At 37.3% G+C, this 22,004-nt stretch overlaps 2 protein-coding genes and 1 pseudogene across 2 annotated transcripts; 2 read left to right on the top strand and 1 right to left on the bottom strand.

Annotated features, from left to right (window-relative positions):
- The first annotated feature begins 655 nt into the window (after positions 1 to 655).
- On the top strand, positions 656 to 3,105 carry LOC124406493. Its single transcript, XM_046881922.1, has 3 exons — positions 656 to 863; positions 1,036 to 1,239; positions 1,785 to 3,105. Exons 1-3 carry the CDS (start codon positions 656 to 658, stop codon positions 2,918 to 2,920), a joined length of 1,548 nt encoding a protein of 515 aa, XP_046737878.1. The 3' UTR covers positions 2,921 to 3,105.
- Positions 3,106 to 7,874: 4,769 nt separating this feature from the next.
- Positions 7,875 to 18,807, top strand: LOC124407616 (annotated as a pseudogene).
- Positions 11,848 to 13,493, bottom strand: LOC124407607 (transcription factor Adf-1-like). The gene is made up of 3 exons (XM_046883902.1): positions 12,953 to 13,493; positions 12,427 to 12,764; positions 11,848 to 12,328 (listed from the first exon to the last, which is right to left on the bottom strand). Exons 1-3 carry the CDS (start codon positions 13,092 to 13,094, stop codon positions 12,062 to 12,064), a joined length of 747 nt encoding a protein of 248 aa, XP_046739858.1. The 5' UTR covers positions 13,095 to 13,493; the 3' UTR covers positions 11,848 to 12,061.
- Positions 18,808 to 22,004: the final 3,197 nt, after the last annotated feature.

The following is a 22,004-nucleotide window of genomic DNA, read 5'->3' as shown; positions in this document are numbered from 1 at the left end:
AAATCAGTCAAAGAATCCCCAACAAAGCTCCAGCTTTATCCTGGAGTCCAGACAGCCGAATTTGAAATCGGAAATCGACGTGTTACAATGGCTCGAGAAGGGATATCCTAAGAGAGCGAAAGAATTCATTGCAGTAAATGCACTTGTCTCGGACTTTCGAAGTTTTGAACTAAAATGTAACGATGAAAGAACCGTATTATTGAATAAAAATATCGAAGAAGAGAATAGTGAGCCGAAGGATGTACCTTCACCAAATTTGGACAATTCTTTAGCAAAGTCAAGTGAAGTTGATACACCAAGTGATTTACCGACAAAAAGAAGGCTCTACAGAGATGTATTGACCAATTCTTCGTCCCCGGGTATTATTAGCGAAAATATTTTCGACAGACGTTACGACGAACTGGAACGGCAAGCCATGGAACAGTATAGAACATCCGAAGAATGCTTAGCTCTCAGGTATCAAGTAAGTATTACGACTCGTAAGCTCGGTTCGGGAAACGTTTGACAAATTGTAAATTAATTCTAACTAATATATTTATTGAACATATGTTTCAAACGTTTTAAAGAAAATTTATTCGACTTTATTTACATACATCGTATCACACGATTTGAGTTAGCAGGAAATTAACTTTGTCAGGAACTTGAACGGCAAGCCATGGAGCAATACAGAAACTGTGAAAGTGGAACCAGTAGCACAAGTAATAGTCAAAGCCAAAACCCATCCCCAGCTCTGCCGATGAAGAGTAAACAGCGAGAACAGAGCAAATCGGTTATCGAAGACAAGGAGTGCATCGGAGGTCACAAGTGTTCGGGGTTCGGACAATGCAGTCCCGTCAAGAACACTCCATCCCCAAAGAAAAAAGGTTACAATCTACAAAATAATTCGATTGCCATTTCTCGTGCTGTTTTTGAAAACACGGAGTACATATCCGTGTTAAAGCGGATTGATTGGTTATCGGGGCTACGTTGGGGCTCCGATCGGCGGAGTCTGTATGCGGGAACGAATTTAACTGAAACATCTCGTATGGTTGCAAGGTACCCAGCTACACCAACCAATAACGATATTAAGACCGGAAAGTAGACTTGGAGTAAGTGCATGTTTACATCGCGGGGATTTTCGCAACAAATGCTCCCGCCCAGCCGTCGTTACGAAAAGCCTCACAGCCTTAAATCAAAGACTTTACCAGGATTCGAAAAACACAACTAGGGGTGCATCAGGAGATAAGATCGACGGAACTGGTACGATCCTAGCCATGGTTACTCCACAAGCTCACACGTATCGGACAAAATATGCCCACTTTTTTACTATCAATCAGCTCTTTGCCATTGCCAAATTAGTTTTCAAACAGCAAAATTTTATACATAGATATCACCAGTCGGTTAAACATAAAAAATGAAGGAAATGTTGATATCTACCGTAATATACCGATTAACCCGACAATTAAAATCAGTATAACACACGACAACGCATAAAAAGTTAAGGATATCAGTGGGTTAGTTTATCTTTAGCAACGCTCACGTTACACAGTCACTATATCATTTCGCAAGCTATAATGCAAAAAATAAACGTGGTTCGTCATAAAATTTTAGGTTAGCCATTAAATTCTATGCAGTCGGGCTATCGAATTAATTTGCGATATGGATAATGATTATCAAGCTAGTTTCTTCTCGAGTACTTCAGTATCTATATTTTTAAAGCAATTCTACCAGGATGTGGTTGATAAATATCAATTAACAGTGATTAAACAAAAGTAATCATTTTACATAAATTTTTCTTCCGACAGTCCGAGCGTCACCGAAAAGGCGTCTGATACTGATGTCACCCTCAAAGCTCGAATCAGACGTCGTGATAACGAGAACACCAGATTTAGAAGGGGCGTATACGTTTCAATCAATGAACAGGCGGGTATCAGGATCTTACCAAAAGTCGGAAGTGATACAAACCGGGGGCGGAGATGAGAAGGTCACCATTCTACGATCACCCAGAATGGAAGGTATCCGAAAACAGTTATTTCTATCCAACGAAGCATTAATGGATAGTTCTCCGGAAAGTTTGGCCATCAGGCTTTTGGAGTCGACCGAGGGAGGCGGACCTTGCATGAAAATGGAGTTTCTGAAAAGTTCGGAAGAAAAAATTGTCAGTGTTTCTTCAGAGACGTCTGTCACTCCAGTCGTCGTAACAGCAAAGGAAGCCGAACAAAAACATTTTCTTTCCACCATAAGATATTCGCTTTGGAAGGAAGAACTAGCACATCAAAAAATTTCAAATCGCGTAACGAGAAACAAGAAGAAACAATGCAAGCCACACAATGTAGTTAAGATTGAGAATACTCAGCTTCGGTATACCAATACATTACCGATGAAACCAATCGCCCTTTCACCTCAAGCAAATGACGCTGACATTGAACTAGTTGATATCGTTCCCCACGATAACGTAACGGTAACCAAACTTCAAAACGTACTTAGTGAGATTAACTCAAAGTCGAAGACACACAATGGAGATCAAAAAATGTTTCCGTCAACTCACTTCGTACCAACGACTTTCAAGAATCGCACATACCTCCGAGTCACTAACTTTCTTCCCTACTATTGTTCAAGTACCCTTGATGATACCAGCTTATGTACTTCGTATCGCAGTGGTCGAACCGAGGATACCGAAAAAATTATCATCCACGCTGATCCTCATTTGTATCCAGCGAATTTATTCCAAACGGCGCAAATTGGTTTGATAAATAAAGTCTGGTCAGAAAATATACTCACAATTCCATGGTACAAGGTCCAACCGACAAAAAGTTACAACTTGCGTTTGCTGAGTCCTTTTCAATTATTGCCTTTATGGAAGAACTACAAGATGAACAGTTTACAAGAACAGATTGGCGCTGGAACAGCCTCTAATGCCAAGAACGACCCGGACGGGTAGCGTCAAGTCAATCATTATAAACAATCCTACACGACAAAGTTAATGTGCGAGTCTGTCCTCAAAGTTCGCGGCGATTCAATCAATTCAGAAACATTTCCACTCGCACCTTTCATCGCACTTTTTGCTATCGAACAAAACTGGCATTTATATCGCAAGAAAAACTTTCCCTACGTTAAGACCAAGTTTAAAGCCATATTCCCTTATCGCACTCTTAGAAAAGTCAATAAAGAATTGGAATATTTTTAAAATCGTCGCACTAGTAAAAATCTCTGAAGAAACTGTAGAATGTATGAGTACAAAATAGTCATTGAACCTCAATGACTTAAATGCTGGGCATGCCATTTTTGGACATGACAAAAATGTTGCTTTTTGAAAACATGCCAAAGCAATGAAACGTTCAATATGTCGCCCCATCGAGTCATGATATCTCGGCGAATCACTATTGATTCTGCAACATAATCCATCGAACGAACTTTGGTATTACAAAAAAATTTGTAGATCTAAATAGTCCACGTAGACTTTACTAAATATGACATGGATGTTGACCTTTCTGCAACAAATTTACTTTATCGGCTTCGCGGACTACACCTTTTATTATAGTCTGTTAACTTTTTACGTTCAGCCGTCAAATTTATTACGATTACGAAGAGTAAATTGTTTTCTGTACTTCTCTTAGTAACCTGTTAATTTATATTACTATTATGCACATTTGATATTGTTGGCAAAGGTATTGGTCTCATCGTTCTTGATATATTAAAATGTTACAAGATCAAAAAATTTCCTTCTGGCTTTAAATTTGTACATCAATTCAACAGCAATATTGGCTTCGAGTTATTTTAGCCGTTAAAAAATTCCATGTGTATCTCCACTACCGTGATATAAATTGGTACACCGTTAAAAACGTGTACTGCAATCTCAATTTAGTTACGCAAAGTGAATAACCATAATCCCATATATTATTATTGGAAAAGTGGTTGGCAATAAGTTTTCCCCACTCGACGTTCTTGCATGAATTATACGAAGATGAACATTAAGTAGGAGGAGAGTATAACGCTCGATGCCAAAAAAGCTCGGAAGCAACGTGGTGGGATGATCAATCACAATCGTACACATAATTCTTGAATTTCGAGTTAAATTGTGATTTTTTCACGCAGAGCAAAAGTGTAATATCGGTAAGGTGTCGACAATTTCAAAATTGTCAAAAATTCTCAAGAATTATCGTGATTTCCAAAAATTTTGATCTCACAAGTCATATTTCAACACTCAATTCGTTTCGACTTTTACCAAAACTTTTCGAGAATATGATTGCATGGATTCTACCTATTGGCTCTGTTTTGTGTGCCAAAAATGCAATAATTATTTTAGTCACTGACAACGAGTAGCTGCTCATATATATAAATATACGTATATGTAGGTAAACCTAACTCGGTGGCATACGTTTCAAAGATTTTTAATTGACACGGTTTACAAATACAATTAAATTTTCTCAGAGAGTTTAAAATAAATACTATTTTAGTTTATAATCGCACACGCTCCTATAAGTTATCGACCGTTCTCGCTCGTTATTTCGGACATACTGATGATCTTTCTTCGCTCGCATTAATCCCTATCATCCAATTTCCCCTTCGCTCCAGTTTACACGTACTTAGGCTCAGCACGCATAAATACACACAAACACATACATGTGTCGCGAAAATTGCACGCTAGATAAACATTAGTTTCGCCGATTTGTTCACATGTCCTGCTAACCATTTCGAACAACTTGACGCATTGACTTTGCTACATATTACTTCGTTCAAAAATATAAAATTCGAAAATACATCAATTTTTTTTATCCATGCACAAAATAAAATGAGCGGCTTTGTACCATATATGCATCGTAGTGCTAGAATTTCACTTGCGGGTCTCCTTAATTCGCTATTCTGTCAGTTTCTTTTAGCATTCCTTTGTCTTCGATAACGTAATTATTCATCTACACAAAATTTTTACTATTATCGGTCATTATCTATTAGCTTGAAAGATGTATAAACTGTTATTTTTACTTCATTTGGGCAGCGGTGTCGATATCTGTATGCAACGCAAATTGTCCGTGACATCACGTCAATGTCGTACGCATACTGAAAGAAGAATCTCAGCCTGCACGTACGTCCTTCAGTGAATTACATTGAATTTGCTTTCACAGGGTCCGTCAGAAGAATTATTCGAGCTTGGCTATGCCACCTACAACGAGGTCATAAATATCTTTTCTTCTTCACTATCGCCATACAGTATTAGTTCGACGTAAAAACCTCAAATACATGCAACTGTTGCGGCACAGATACTAACGCTGGATTGACGTATACAGCTTCGTCTTATCATTATGTGCGTATTTTCAATGGTCCTACCGTGTTATACATAAACAGGTTAATCTGTTTTTTGTTTAACATAAAGGCTTATACGTTGTTAGAACATTATATGTTTGCCTTTGTCGTATGAACTTACTAAACATTCATGTACATATCGCACTATTGCAAAATATGCTAACTAATAGCGTAATTCTTTATTTCAAGGAAAAACATGTTGTTATGAAGCAGAAAATGTAACGAGTAAGACTCGTCATAATTGGTACTTGCAAGATATTATGTATTGGACATGTTAGGCCAATTTACTTTTACGTTGAATATAATGATATGAATAACCAAAGTAATTTAAACTGTACCAATATATACATAGTATCAAGTGCGCGTGAGAGATTAGGAGCTGTTACGTAATTTCACATGGATGATTAAGATGTATGAAATAATTATTTATCGTTGATTTTTTTAACAGTTGAACTTGATTTATCAGAAAGTAGATATCTCAAAGGGCACATGATAAAATGACAGTTCAATGGAAAGAATAATAATTATACTGCAGTGTTTATAATTATACTGTAAAATTTTCTCTTTACTTTCATTATACTGCAGTTTTCGATAATGGCATAAATGGAATAATGGAATGAATAATTGTACTGCACACTTTGGTGAGTAATGTACTGCAAAGGCAGTGTTGAAGACAAGCATTTCTTGGTTTGTTCTGTACACAGAACACCACCTTCAATAATTAAAAGTTCACACCACATTACTGTACTGTATGTATGTACAAGACGCTTTAACTGTGTTCCCGTCCCAGTATTATGTATCGGATAAATTTAAAACGCGTATACCAGAAAGATTCTCATTCTCGCATTCAATGGCTTTCTTAGAAGTAACGTCATTCAGAACAAAAACATTTATTGTGTAAGAAAGAAAAAAATACTAGTCACACTATACCAATTATTTTTCCCAGTGAAAGTGAAATGAAATTGATATGTTCTACTCTAAATACCACAATGGGAAGCATTTGAAATTCGCCAGTTTGATTGCCACGAAGTTCGTCAATCCGCAACAAAGAAAATGTATGCAGAATATACGTACCAGCAAGGCAATGAAAGTAATTGTAATTTCTTCATTTCACATAACATTTTCGTTAATTCTAGTCTTGATAAAAAAAATACAATATGAGGATAAATTTGTATTTCACTTTTCCATTCACAAGTTATTGAACAAACTATAGCGGTGGTTATTTCAGTCGATCAAGAAGGAATACAGCCATGCCTCGATTCAATTTTTCCGCTTTTTTGTTCGATTACTGTTGAAAAACTGAATAACTAACCGCAAGCTTCACGCTCAAGCGTAGCATCAACGGCTGGCATTGTATCATCATGTATTGTTATGCCGCCATGCCTTTTTGAAGCATGCAGAGTGTCAGCTACAATGTAGATTGTAAAAGTAGAAGCTTTATTTCCGACTACTCCCTTTCATATTCTATCAACATCAAATGCAGCAGGACGCAGGCCCTGTTGCCGGTTTTCATGACAAGCTACAAAACTGCGACGGAGATAAACTCCGTTGATTTTTACAATCACAGTTTTCATCTTATCCAAGGCGGTAGGAATTTGATGAAAGAAATATTTAATCTAGCTATGGCGGTTACAAAAAATATCAAATACAGCGAAAGTCATGCTGGCGTATTTACACTGCTGTTCCAATGATGCCTGACGAATCATAGTCTTATCCTTGGGCGTCACCTCCCACTTCATTGCTTACTGACTTTGAGTAACGTCATGCTTTTACTTCATCTTGCTTCTCAAAACAACATGTGGTTGTGTCTATGTGTGGATTGAGCATGTGTAAGCTGGTTCACAGTCAACACAACATGTGCGATGTAGGCACTAATGTTTTCACAACTGATTATCCAAGACTCATTATTTTTCCAAGTCGTAATTTCTGGTACGGACTATACAGGCAGTCAACAGTTGTGATCTTATTACAATCCACGAATACGATAAGTGTTTCAAATGTTATCTTGGTATGTACGTACGTATGTGCATGTTTACAAACTTACGGTTAAATGTATTCAAATTATAAGGCGTATCTACCGCACGTGCAAATCACCGTTCGGCGAAAATACTTATATAACTGTGCTAAGAATACGACATGGATTCATTTATCACCATGGCAACACTGGAATAGCTTAGAATGCAGCTGCGCAGTACACATACATAAAGCTCAGTTTAAGCGTATCAGGCAAGCTCTGTGCGGGTGCCCAGGACCGCATTGCAACAGCGCAACAGAAATACGACCTCGCCCGACGTATTTCAGAACGTCATTTGGCAACTATGCGCAGCTGTTAAAGTCATCGAACGAGGCCAATCCAAAATACAAACGCGTGCTATTTATATTTCATCTGGCAAAAGAGGAGTGCAGAATATATCCAGTTACGACCGCTTTAAAACGAACTAGAACATTTGATTTGATCTCCAACCTTGGAACCGTGGCAATATGTAATTACAAACAAGTCGCGTGCTGCTTGGTAGCAACACAACATGTGGATTGGAATAAGCTATAAATAACAAATTAACGTTATTTTTTTTCTAAGGAATAAGTTTGATCATGGAGATTAACGATTCAGATAATGTCGTAAGAAAATGAACACACATGGTATTATATCACAGCCACTAATAATACGGCGTACATGATACGTGGCAGCTCTTGAAAGTCAATAGTGCACTCTGATTTTGCTGAGATAACAGGAACTGTATCATAAGCTGAATTGTGCCAGCATAATAATAATCGGTGTTAGGTTGGCACCGAAATTCTTGGAACATCGGTTGCTATGCAATCCGTCGTTCGTTGGGCGGGTAAACTTGTGGCCTGTGGGACCGCTGGCAGTCTGCCTTGCGTTTGTGCTTGTAGGTTTGCATCCACTAACACTTGTAAACGGGTGATCACTCACACACTCTCCACTCTACCACCACATTTCAGCACGGTTACGTTGTATGGGTGTGCGCGCCAGGAGGGGAAAAGCTACCCACAATTCTATGGCAGCACGAACCGTTAACCTACCTCTCCAACTGATCCAAGTAGTCGGAAGGAGCCAAAATGGGCACGGCCATGTATTAAAGCAGGACAGCAATAGAAGCCAGCAACATTCCTTTGTCCGTCGCAGTGCGGCGGAAATTTTCCACGCAGTGCTCAAGTGGAACCAGAACTTCTAATGTAAATTTTACAAATTTCAGTGAAAAATAGTAGCTATCTGTTATGAAGGTTAAGATTATATAAAATGCCGGCAATCGGCATTTACATTGAAAATCTGTTTTCCTTGGTTAATAAACTTATGCATTATAACTTCCCTGGTAATCTCTGCATTCTAATAAAAATCATTCATATTAATATTTATTTTTCTCATTTCATATTTACGACCACATTGTTCATACTAGTCTCAAAGCGCTTTGCTGATTGTGATTATAACGACACGCTTTATATTTCATTTTGGTCGTAACATCATCCAGAATAACTGAAGCCAAAGAAGAACGTTAAAGAAAATAACGGTAATGCCTGACACTACTTCTTTTGTCTGAAATCGATCGTGTAGTGGCAGCCATGCCGCGATTTGGTAGAGGTGACATGAATGTCACGCCATTCACCCCACCATTAAAGCTATATACATTCAGGTTTCCCTCATACATCTGCATTTTGATGCGGCGCTTTTAACAACTCAACTTGAAACGGAATAAGTTTAGTTTAGAAAGTTGTGCGCAACTAGCAGTAAAACCAGACCAGTAGTATGAGCGCTTAGTAGATGTCGGATAAGAGGAAGTGGGGAAAGCACGGGGAGGAAAGTCGGGTCAATATACGCTGTAACACGCCCCTGAGTACCTCCAACCAAGCATGGCTGCGTCAACCACACCGTGTACGAAGCATAGGAATTAACGCGCGCATACTCAGAGCACGTCAAATGCTTGTTAACCACACATGGTTTCTAACTCCTATTACATCCTACAGTGGAAAACTTGGTGGGGATAAATCAATAGTCATGTACACTGCCTGCACAGAAAATTGTCATTAACTAATAAATTAATTAACCAGCTGGATGAATGGTTTGTTTGTACATGAATTGAAATCGACGTTATCTTCACACGTTCATGATATGGGAATGATCGATTATGCGAAATAAATTGATAATACTATTACGAAATTTCATAGCAGCCTGGTTCAACCTCTGTAATCTTGTTTAAAAGTGTTGACGAATACATGCACTAAAATTACTTTTAAAAACTGGATTATTTTATCAACTGAACTGTTCTTATCACATTAAGATGTTTGGCGCGATTTGAACGAGAATAAGCGCTTGCGTCACTTCATACATCTAAGCTTTAGTAACGTAGTGGAGTATTTCTGTGGATTGTTAACTATAGCGTATGATATGACGCAAAACATGGCCCAATTACGTTAGATAGTAGTGGTAAGCTCCGCCAAATGCCTGATTTCCGTTCACCTGGACGACGAGAGTTCTAGAACAAGTCTGTACGTATCACGATCAATATCCCCTGGCATTCGGTCACGTTCGACCGCTTCCGTCAAGTTCAACCCCCAAAGCTCTCCCACCACCTGCCCCCTCTTTCCAACTGTCATTTTTCAACCGTTCTTCTCTCAAAATTTTATGCAATTCTCCCCATGTAGCGTATCTTTCACACCATTTACACAACATCAAGGATGATTCTGAACGAGTTCTTGTGAATAGGCAACTGCCATGTCTACTCGTTGATAATTTGTGTTACACGGCATAATTAATTTCTAAGTTATGGAATATCAAATTACAAAATTTAGTTGCAATCGGGTAGCATAACAACAATACTCGTAACAATCGTTTTTTCAAAATTTCGTTCATACATCCTGTGATTAAACCGTCAGGTCTCTGACATATTGAATTTCACAATCCAGGAAAACGGTGTAAGGTCTAAAATTCACCAAGCTTGAAATTAAACAGGTTTCCCCGGTTGCGTGCCCCGAAGCCGTCAGAGAGCTACATGTATATATTGGTCTGTAGACGAGACGATTCGGATGAGCTTGGTGCAGGATGGATATGATGGTTGATGGTGGATAATGGTGAGTGGTGGTGGTAGCGTGGTACTTGCAGTGCTTTAGCTACGTTCACATTCGAACCCGGTGGAATTGGCAGCGGTTGGGTGGTTGGGGACCGGTGCGGGGCAAGGGTATCGTGAAGCACACGAAGCGCAGGCTCTGCGCGTTGCCGAGCCTCGCGATTGGCTCCCCACCCTACAAAAATTTAGGTTTGGTTGTTATATCCAATTTGAGACTCTTTTTGTACTTGTTAGATTCTGTAAGGGGGTCTACACCGTTTCACCCGCGTGCTATATGTACACGCTTATACGTGTGCGTGCGCTTGTGTACTGCATAATACGTATATGGTGTATCCACACATAGCACACAACGTCGAGAGGGAGAGAAAAAAAGAGGGAGAGAGAAAGAGAGCATCATCTCTGGCTCTCGCGAGGAGGGGGAGGAAGCGCTCTAGTCTCATACAATTCCTGCGTGCGCGACTATGCGCGTCTTTGGAAAACAGGGCTCCTGAACACTCTGAACTCGTCGCTGAACGGCTTGAACATTTCGGTTAATCTCTGACGTCGCTGTTGAAGGTGGATTTTCCTGCTCACGCGGACGCCATATTGTCCGTCTAATAATAACCACCAATAACTTGTAATTAGTACGCAGGCCTAACACCTGGCGTCCTGATGCATTTTGTGTACGAATGTGCCGCGTTCCGGTGTGATCTGTCATAACATTGCTAGCCATTTTGAAACCAAATGTACATTCCCGGGCATTGAATACACGCGAATGAAAGCAATATACACTACATTTAATGTTCAATCGCGCCCAAAAGTTCTACCTGCATTTACAAATGATAATAATGAAATTAAAACCATAAAGAATACTTGCGCACTTCATATTTAATGCCAAAACAAAGCCCTCCACGTGCATTTGTAACACAGGTGTTCTGTTCGGTTAAAACAACGGAAATAAATCATTCGTACAGGTTCAACGGAAGACCGTCGATATCGAATAATAAACCATTGATTTGGTACGATTAAATAATACAAGTTACGGATATTTGTTTATGCTACCGGCATTGTTGATAACAATGCTTGTAAGTATGAATACATCAAATATAATTGTTGCCTGCTTGAGAATCAGTCCAACTAGTCTGTAATACGCGAAAAATATGAACCTTGGGTATGAGAAATAATAATCTTAGTATGTTACAAAAATATATTACAATATATACATTGCCTATGTGAGATTTGCATTCATCCTTTACCAACATGACGTGAGATAGAAAATATAGCTTTACAATTGTAAGAAATAAGATTTCAAAGTCTACATTATGTCCACAGGTTGGAAATGAGCAATCCATTGCAAGATGATTTGATTGCTTTTAATTCTACTCCAGAAGCAAACTCCCCTGAGATTACCAAAGAAGCTATAGCAGAAGAATCTGGTACGTCACTAACATTTTCAAACTGTTTGGCGTACACCTGTCTGCGAATCAACGAACTTGTACCTCGGTCACTCGCAAAATTTTTCAATGCTGCATTATGGAGCAAGATCTTATATGATTTTGACCAGTATACATTGAGACGCAACATTCAACGTACCGTCTACTCCTGCAGGCAATCATGCTTTATGTGCACGTTCACAAAGATATGAAAGAATTAAATAAACTAATAGACATACCGATTGCTCACAAAACGTTTGTCGTTCTTGTTTTTCTTGGATTTATTCAATGCGCATCTATGAAGGCATCCTCAAAAGCAGTATTAGCATTGCTAAACTCAGTTTCAAATAAAATTTGTTGAATTTTTAGCTTTGCCTCTGCGCTTTGTCGCTGAGTGAATCTGCGTAACGTTTCCGCTACTGACATGCAAAAGTAATGCTGTTCGTCAGCTACGTAAGATTGTGAATTGATACATTGCTCTGTCTTCTGAGAGTGACTCCGTGTGTCGTCGGAAACATGGTACAATTCAGGTGTTTCTTCCATAGATTGTTCCTGGAAAAGCAATATGCTGTTAGTGTTATATTACACAAACAATCGGCGTATTTTATTTAATGTTTCGTTTTTTTATTATTTCTTTATTACGGATCTACCTGACAAGAAAGAAGCTTTTGTCTTTTGGACTTTGATTCGTCTTGATCATTTTTATTGCGGAGACCTTTGTTATTGTCATCACAGTCCAGAGATATCATCCATTCCGCTGTGTCCCTTTTTGGGGCAATAGGTACATAAGTTTTTTGCTCATTTTTGACGGAGTTCATGGTATATCTACGCCTGTGAATGATGAAATTCCACATAAACGACATGTGCTCTAGCAAAGGCCAGGGACCAGCTTTCTGTGCTTTATCAGTGCCACTTTCAGATGATATTAACTTCTTTTCGCGCACAAATCGGTCCCTCAAATTTCGCCATCTGTTTTTGGCTTCCTGTGCTGGAAGCATCAAATACATGTGACTTTTTTCTCCAATTGTTTCGTTCACGTTTACGAACGTTTTACCAACGCATAATGAAAATTTTGAAATGGCAACCACTTCGAAATTTTTTTTAACCGACTAGCAAGCCAAGTATAATCTTTTTCTCTCGTACTTCTACGGATACGTTTCGCGATCAGAAACTTACGTTTTACCTGGAGGTCCGAAGCAATTTTCACCCACGTTGCGTCTTTCGTTTCATTATCTTTATAACCTTTAATATTAGTGTCGAACAGCAGCGGATATTTTTTGACTTCTTCAATAAGCTGTATGTCGTCAAGCAGCGACATTTTTCTATACTCCGTTTTTGCTTCTTTCTGGATCTAAAGTTTTCAGCAGTTACGATTTCTCGCTATCGTTTGTCTGGCTGCGGCAAGCGCGCGATGCGAAGTTACGCCTTACGTGGGGTTAGAGTAACGCGGGAAACCGTCATGGAGGCAAACTCCGCCAATCACAGCATCTAATCTTCGCCGAATCGATTTAAAACGTAAACGCAACTGACGTAAACTCTGCCGTAAACGCAACGACACTTAAGTTCGGCGCAATCGACAAACCAGAATCGTGTAAACACGGGTTCCACTAGGTCCAGGCACTACATCGTCGATTACATTTGTTATTTGAAGGTTAACAATCAATGATTTTCTACTAGAGCTGCAAAGGCACGAATTAAATTCAACCGAAACGTGACATGTGATGAAAATTAATTTTCTGTATCACGTCCATTGCGATCAGTGTGTTTTATGTCGATAACTTTCTTTTAGTTGTCGTCCTTATACACATTGAGTAAGATTGAATTTTTTTTACCAGATGCACACGCCTCCGAGCTTAGCCCGTTAACGCCATCATCGACTGAAGTTTCGGTTTGTGAAATTTGCAATCAACAATTCCTGACGAAAAAAGATTTGCGTTCGCATTTCTTGGTTCACGTCGGACAACCTCGAGTTGTATTGAACAGGATCCCCAGTCGAAAACCTGCAAAGAAGAAGCACGTGACTGATACATATCGCCTTGATCCTGAGCAAAAAGGTTCATTGAAATTGACATTAAAAAAACAAGGCTCCACGGACTCGCTTAAATTGACTCTGAAAAAGTCGTCAATCTCGCAAGATTTTGCAGTTGTGAATACCAATTTGGATTCGGAAAATTATCAGAGAAACGACGTGGCAGGTTCCGGGACAAATGATTCAAAGAATACATCCAACGCAGAAAATGATGTCGATGAACCTTTTGAAAATGTGACGATAAATCAACAGGTGTATATCTATATATATTTCTTTTTTTTTTCTCTATAAGGAAAACGCTGTTACCTCCTGAAAAAATTTCATTCTTAATTTGTAATGTATCATAAAAATATGCCATTTTACTGCAGAATTACGAGAATAATGATTATAAAACTGACGAGCGGACCGATCCCTTGCAAGACAGAGATAGACCACCATCCATGGATATTAATGAAGGCGATTCAGGCGTAGGTAGCGATACTGTCAATGCGCCGGAACGAGAGGATCAGACCTTTGAGGATCAGCCATTGATCGACGGTCTAGACAATTCTGAAAGGGTTTTACCTGATGAGATCGATGAACATGAAGAGTCTGATGCAATAGAAGCCACCTGCAGAGAAACGATTGAAAATCTGAAGAAACTTCGTGAAGACACTAGGTAGTGATTGGCAATCCAATTTAAATGTTTTTATTTCAGATTTCTTATTTGTGAAATCAGAATGATGAAAAATTCTACTTTCACAGGTCTGTAGATCCTTTGGCTGATACTGGTTTACCGACAGAAGTAAATACTGATGAAACAACTGCGATGATTCAACAGCTTACAGAGAACTCATCAATCAGCATTATTCCTAAATCTTCCGTATGCCCTGTTCCATCCCCAAAACCGAATTCCCCCCATGAAGTTCAAGGAGAAGCTAGTCAGTCACCAAAATCTAATCCTGACTTTAATTGGAATGAATTATCGAGCGATTTATCAAATAGAAATGTAGAAAATACAGATAAACAGGGAGAGCAAACTGTAGATCAAGCAGATCCCCATACTGGTTCATTGTTACAAAACTTTTTAATGGAACACCATAGACGTAATGAAAATGAAACATCTTTATCAAGTAATTTGCCGCCTGGAGAAACGGAATATGTATCACTCGAGAGGTTAGCAGAAACTGTGAGCACCTGTCGTGTCTGTAATGAAAAATTTCCAGACATAACTCAGCTAGATGTACACAAGATAAATGCTGGACATTTCCAGTGCAACATTCCAGATTGTGTGAACCTCATTTTCAATTCACTAAAGGAAGTTTCTGCTCATAAAGTTCAAGCGCACGGAGCTCCCATATCTCCAAACTTGAATCAATTATCACCTCATGTAAATACAAGTTCACCCCATGGGGGTAGTGTAGAATCGACACATTCTTCAAACTCGCCACAGTTAAGCCGGACATCCCCATTAAGATCACCGCATCAAACTGGTACTCCACCTTTTATTTCTGGTAATAAAAATCAAAGGCTTAGTCCTCCAGTTAATTTTGATCAATTACCAGCACCTGTGCAGCAACTTGCTCAACAAGTGCAACGTATGCCTCTACCTCAACCCCAATTGCCTCCGTCTCTGCCTCCAGGTGTCAATACCCTAATTCCTGGCCCTCATTATTATCCATCACGCGGAGGACGTCCTCCGATGTATAACATGCCTGGACCTCCTCAACAGATGCATTTTCCTCCACATTTATCTCATTTATATCCACCATACAATACGGCAGCTTATCAACATATGTCTGGTGCTCCACCGCTTATGTCACAAATGACCCATCAAATGCCACGTGGCCGATATCCAGCTCCTCATAGTCTCAGGTTACAACTAAATTTTTATGCAATCGAATTACTACGTAATTTCCTGTTTTTTTGAGTACCGATGGTATGAAGCACTAATGAAATTAGGGTCCCAGCCTTGGATTTCCATAGCACATTGAAGTGTCTAGGAATAAAAGTTGACATAAATTCAGTGTTTAGAACGATCAATGCGGAACAAGATTCTGCCAGTATCATCAATGTTATGAAAGTGACTTGAGTATTTAGGTTTTGACTTGGCTGAACAACATAAAGTCTGCATAACTAAAGCTGCGTATGGTAATCCCACTTTCAGCAGCTCAAAGTGCTCAAGATTTTTACTGGATATACTTTTATTATTTTAAAATCCTGGTGCGACGCTAATCAAGCTATTGAATAACAATTACCGAACTGATCTACAGTAATCAAGTAAAAATAGTAAATTGCTTTTTTTGTTAGTTGATGACTAATATAGAATTATGATTATTGTAGAGCGCCAAGGATACCACCGCAAACCGGACCTGTACCACGACAAAGACTGAAACGGCCGGTCCAACAAATGGTCTCATCACAACACCAACAAATGCATGCAGCATCTAAACAAAGACGAATGGATGTATTAGTACCTGATAGAAATGAAGATGCTGATTGTCACATAATCGCACAACAAAAGAGAAATGACGGATTGCCTGTTATACAAAGTGTCCAAGGAGCAGTTCAACCATCTGTACGAAACGATTCAACCATACATCTAACGGATTCTATTACGCTGAGCGTCCGGCAGCCAGGTAAATTGTATTTCCACAGCATTTACATGTGCATTAAATATTTGGCATCATTAATTCTTTATTACCAATAATATATTTGTGGATCGAATTCGGTGCAGTTTGAAATTCTTCTTAAATACTCTATAAGCGATAATAAAAATGAATAACAGAATTTCGACTAATTACAAATTATAAGAAAAGAATAACAAATTCTAAAGTTATCTACCTATTTAACTTTAAATTGCAAAAGAAATCAAGGCCCCCTCTTTTGGCCAACTACATTATATATCGGTAACGAGATGCATAGAATGTTGAGCCATCAAAAATTAGACTTAATGATATAAGAATTCTATTGATTCAACTAATTAATTTGATTAAAGTACATGGGTTTTAACCTTTAGATCGACCTCAAATGGGGTGTCATAAGATCTTAGAAAGATCATCAAAAAGCATGCACTTGTATCAGGCACACACTATGCAAAGTTCATGTCAGGGTTTCCTATAGTGGTTTATCATTGTTTTGTTTGTTTATGTTATTTTTTTTTTTCAACTCGTTTTTAATCAAAGAGAATACTAGGAAAAAATGAAATTACACATTCAACTCATCTGAACGTTTCACTTCAGCACAAACGCAGAACTCCTCCAGCCCCACGGGAAAAAAATCTGATGCAAAAGCTGTTGCAAATGTACTGGCTGCTCGGGGAATCACGGTTACGCCAGCTGCAAGTAAAAACAAGAGCAGTGAACAAGGTAAACAACTTCCACAACCACAATTGAGAGCACCACCTCCGCCGTCCCAGGCAGTAAACGTGACATCGTTGAATTTAAATTCAGCAATATCCATCATTCCTGCAACTTCTCAAAGAAAACAACAAGAGCAGCAAGGACAATTTGCTGTACCACAAACCAGGCCAAGCAAACAATCAACCAGTGATGTCGATCGACCACCCAGGCCTCCCACAGTTGATCTCACGCAAGATACACCCCAGCCTTTGCATCACATGACACGACGAGGCAGACCATCAAAGTAGTTAATTCTTCTGAAATTAAAAAACATTATGAAAATTTTGTTTGAGAACTGCACTTTTATTTACGTGCCACAGCATTGAAAATAATTTATTTTCTTGCTGTGTCTTTCAGAGCTATGCTGACTTGTCAAGTATGTGACAAAATCTTTCAAAATCAAGAAATGCTGACACAACATATGGCTACGCATCAGACACCTAGTAAACTGCTTCACAAGTAAGTTCTCTAATTCCCATAATAAACAAATAGTACCAAGCAAAAATAATACACACTCTGAGTGAACTTGATGATTATAATTAAACTCCATAGATACAATGCATCATTTGCCATGTATCTGTTGAAAAAAGTTTTCAACAAATCATTATATGCAATTTGTTTAATATGTCTTGTATAATTTTAATATGTATAGAAAGTTACACATTCTTGCATATGAAACACGCGATGTTTCTTTCATTTTCAGATGTCATCAGTGTCCTGCTCAATATCCGACAGCACAGGCATTAGCCCAACATATACAAACTTACCATAAAGAAACAGAAACAATGTTACAGAATGGTGGGGCAGAGTTGGCACTACCGGTTGTAGATTTGAAATCGCAGCAAGTTCTGAACCGTCTTTCAAATCTTGGTATTCAAAGTTACATTCCTCTGTCTCAACTTAGTGCCCAAACTGGTGGCTATTTTGGACTACCTATAGTAACGAGAGATGGTGCACGTAACTCCAGTATTTGTAATTTAGCTGCTCTTGGTGCGAATTCAGTTTTAAGTTTAGGACCTCTTAAGCACTTGCCGCCCAGGTAACCATTTACAAATACATAGTTTGTGCTTGGATTATTCATAACGCCTTACAAGATTAAATTTGAAAAAGGTCCCTACGATATATAATGGTTCTAGAGCAAGTGAGCGAAGAATGACAGTCAGAAGGAAAAAATGAGACTATTGGAATGGTCTGAAATTTACGGGAACAACAAAAAAAGATTTTAAAAAAACAGCAAAGTGTAAGAGAAATCAGTCATTTGAATGATTAATGTTTGTAAACTGATTAGCATCTAACAAAATTGAAAAAAATTAAAGGTTCAGAAAAAACAACAAACGTTCACTGCCAGACCAAAAAGTTAAGTACAACGATCTTGGTAGAAATGGTCTTTGGTGAGACATAAGAGGCATAGTATGCAAAAATATGAAACTGCAAAGTTCTTCCAAAGAGCTGACTATAAAAATACCGACTTGTCATTGTAAATAGTAATACTGTAAGATGTATTAAAATCTTCATTAGTGATTCAAGTCTCAATTTTTCATTGACTTAGACATATAATTTTAACAGTGCAATTATAGTCAGATACATCTTAGTTTTTTAAATTGTCTCAAAACATATATAATTTAAACATATAATTCGAACAAAGAACTAATTCTACAATGAAATATAATAATCTCTGTTAATACTCATCAGTATTAAAAAGAGATTGACATGAGTTTCAAATTTTGCAATTGTTTGTGCGATAGTTTTAAATTACGAATGTACGTATGTATATATGTATGTATGGATGTATGTGTTTCTATAAAGGGCAATATGTATTCAGGATGCCCAAAAATTTGAAATAAGTAAGCATGTAGTCTTTTCCTTCATAAAACATCGAGATATCGACCGTTCCTGATAGTGAGAACGTGATTCGCAAGAATCGTTAGTAATTACCTATACTGAACATGCTGCTTATAAAAATGCAACTCGCAACTTTGCTAGTATAGTATGAAAATAAACATATTTCGCCGCTTGGCATGTAACATTACACGAGAAATGGTAAGTTACATTGCCATTGGCATCGGGTTAAGTTTTTACTCTGAGTAGCTGTACATATGAATGTGTGTTAGATATTATTCTACAATGCGTAGACGCGGTGAAAAAAAATCAAGAGTCATAATATATGAGCTTCCATTTTGTGATTTTGTATTCCTGTATATATATTATGGTGGTCCATAAAAAGGTTATTTTGAATTTTGACTGTCCTACACCCCAAATTAGCTTCAAATAATTAAAAAATAATTCCCTAATTTTTTCAGATTTTTACCTCAAATCTAATCCTTCCCGCTAACAGGATGGATTTCTTTATTTAAAATACACGTGTTTCGGACATATTTTCGGCACATACTTTATTGCAAGAGTAATAATGTTCGAAAAACTCTGTAACTGTGAGGTTTTAGCGGGCAGTAGTGCTGTTATCTGAGAAAAAATTCACATCGTCACATCAGGCAATCCATCCTGTCGGTGAAAAGGGTTGGAGTTGAGGTAAAAATGTGAAGAAATTAGGGAATTATTTTTTAATTATTTGGAGCCGAATTGCGGTGTAGGACTGTCGAAATTCAAACATGACCTTTTTAAGAACCACCCTAATATATACACCTTGGGAAAAAACAGGTTTTTATACCTTGACTTTTCACGGAGGAAAGTATTAAGACTTTCTAGACACCCTGTAAATGTTATCTCCAATACCGTATCGCACTATTAACTAACTCATATTGATATAAACCAGACTGATCACTTCTTTTCATAATTACTAATCAGCAATGCAACGAAAAGATGTCATGAATTGCACGAAAATACCTAATCTTAAGAACTTGTAGATAGTTATGGAATTACTAAAAAATAATTATCCAAAAACCAAGTTAAACTATAAGTCGGACAACGTACCTAAAACCTACATTAATGAAATTGTAAATTGAGAAATAGAATAATTTCATTATTAGTCTTTGTATTGCGCGATCAGTGAAATTGATGTAGCCAAACTAAGTACGTTACTAAAGTTCCTTACAGATGTTTCTGTAGTATTTCCCATATTTTTAAGTTTATTTGAAGAAGTTTTTTTTTTGAGTATTGGTTGCATTATGTTAATAATATTCAGTTTTGTTGTAACATCTATTACTGTTAGTAGTTTCAAAACTCTGCATTAAATTTTATCGTAATATGATTAGTTATTAAAAATTATTTTGCTGTGGTAATATAAACCCTCTCATTCATTACTTTTTATTTATTATCATATATTCTCATTAAATATTTTGATTAATTGCATATTATCTTCACAGTTTCATTGCCCTTCAATCATATGAGGTGCAATAACATTCTGTTACAGAAGTATACGCGAGTGGAATTTGGTCTAAGACATTGTAAATACCTGTATTATATTTAAAAATAACTTGACTAGTATTACAGTGAAACATGAAATGTAAAGATAGAAGAACCGATCCAATAACATATATCCACCAGAATGTAACATCAATAGGTCAGCCCAAAACAGATATCATGTCACTCACGATCTCCTCACGTTTTTTATGTTACTATAAGTAATGTGTGTTACATTAAATGCTAGCCGAAGATAAATGAACAAAATGAAAATATCTTTGATCGATGATAAGTAGGTTCATGCCATCACGAATTTCATGTTTTTACTGTAATGACAACTAACTATAACTGGAGTTATAGACAAAAATATATTTGTATTTTTATAAAATGTTTCAAGTTCTAACTTTGTTATAAACACAGATGTTACAGTTTTAATCAAAATAAAACTGCATATGTAAAACTTCATACTTGTACAATGAATTGCATATCCCATGAAATAAGAAAACTAACAATCATAATTACATTATTCGAAACTACATTAAATATAATTCGCGGTCATACTGGCTGTCGTGTTAAAATGAAGAATAATAGATCATAATCAAAACATTACTTTTTCAGAATTGTAAAACACAGACCGTTTATTTATTTAACAAGGTTGTACTATATATACAAAGCGTTCAAACTATGAAAAATCAACTTGTGGGTTAGCTAATGTTAGCTAATTAAACACATAATGAGCCCTTTGTATTCGTAAGTATATGATTCTTATTTATAATTTTCAGGTTCCATTTTTTACCCTGTTTCAAAACCACAAAATTTAATTTTTCATACCTGAAACTTTCATATTATATTAGTGCTTTGAACTACAAGAATCTCAAAAGTGCACTTCGATATTTACTACACTAAAATAAATGAAACTTCAGCAGCAGATTATGGAGCGTACTCACGGCAGAATAACTGTGACGTTATTTAATAAGTCATTACTACGCTTTACTATACATGATTAAATCATCAAAAAGCAATTAAAACTTTAGTCATGTAACAATCGTAAATACTATATTTCGTAATCAGCGGATAGAAGATATTCAGTTTATTTTTTAGTTTTGTGCACAATGGCAGTGTATGTAATTTACCAAATTCCAAGTATTACATAATTTGCGGAATAATTAAATTGTTATGCGGTTTTGAATGACTTTCGATTTGCAGCAACCAACGAAGTTCTATTCAAATTGTGTGAAGAAACATTCAACTAATAGGATCTTTGCACAAAATAATTTCAACTTCACAATATCAGATGTATAATACGAATAAAATATTTTTAAACATAATACTCGATACAAATACTTCATACCAAAATTATATTCAATAACAGTCAGTAATATTTCAAAAACATTGCTTACATATGCATATTTCAGGTTTTTTTTGGGGTGTTTGTGCAAGCACACGATAATCGAATACAAAA

This window comes from Diprion similis, chromosome 6 (genome assembly GCF_021155765.1).
Source record: "Diprion similis isolate iyDipSimi1 chromosome 6, iyDipSimi1.1, whole genome shotgun sequence".
Taxonomy (NCBI): Eukaryota; Metazoa; Arthropoda; class Insecta; order Hymenoptera; family Diprionidae; genus Diprion; species Diprion similis.
This window is presented reverse-complemented; position numbering and strand designations above follow the sequence as displayed.

What these genes read in the sequence shown, in the direction of transcription:
- LOC124406493 (XM_046881922.1), top strand. Translation starts at nt 656, where the DNA reads ATGGAGCAATACAGAAACTGTGAAAGTGGAACCAGTAGCACAAGTAAT. An exon ending in TCCATCCCCAAAGAAAAAAG is followed by an intron (nt 864 to 1,035) that starts GTTACAATCTAC and finishes TATGGTTGCAAG; the next exon opens with GTACCCAGCTACACCAACCA. An exon ending in AGATAAGATCGACGGAACTG is followed by an intron (nt 1,240 to 1,784) that starts GTACGATCCTAG and finishes TTCTTCCGACAG; the next exon opens with TCCGAGCGTCACCGAAAAGG.
- LOC124407607 (XM_046883902.1), bottom strand. Translation starts at nt 13,094, where the DNA reads ATGTCGCTGCTTGACGACATACAGCTTATTGAAGAAGTCAAAAAATAT. An exon ending in TTCGGACCTCCAGGTAAAAC is followed by an intron (nt 12,765 to 12,952) that starts GTAAGTTTCTGA and finishes TGATGCTTCCAG; the next exon opens with CACAGGAAGCCAAAAACAGA. An exon ending in AAAAGCTTCTTTCTTGTCAG is followed by an intron (nt 12,329 to 12,426) that starts GTAGATCCGTAA and finishes TTGCTTTTCCAG; the next exon opens with GAACAATCTATGGAAGAAAC.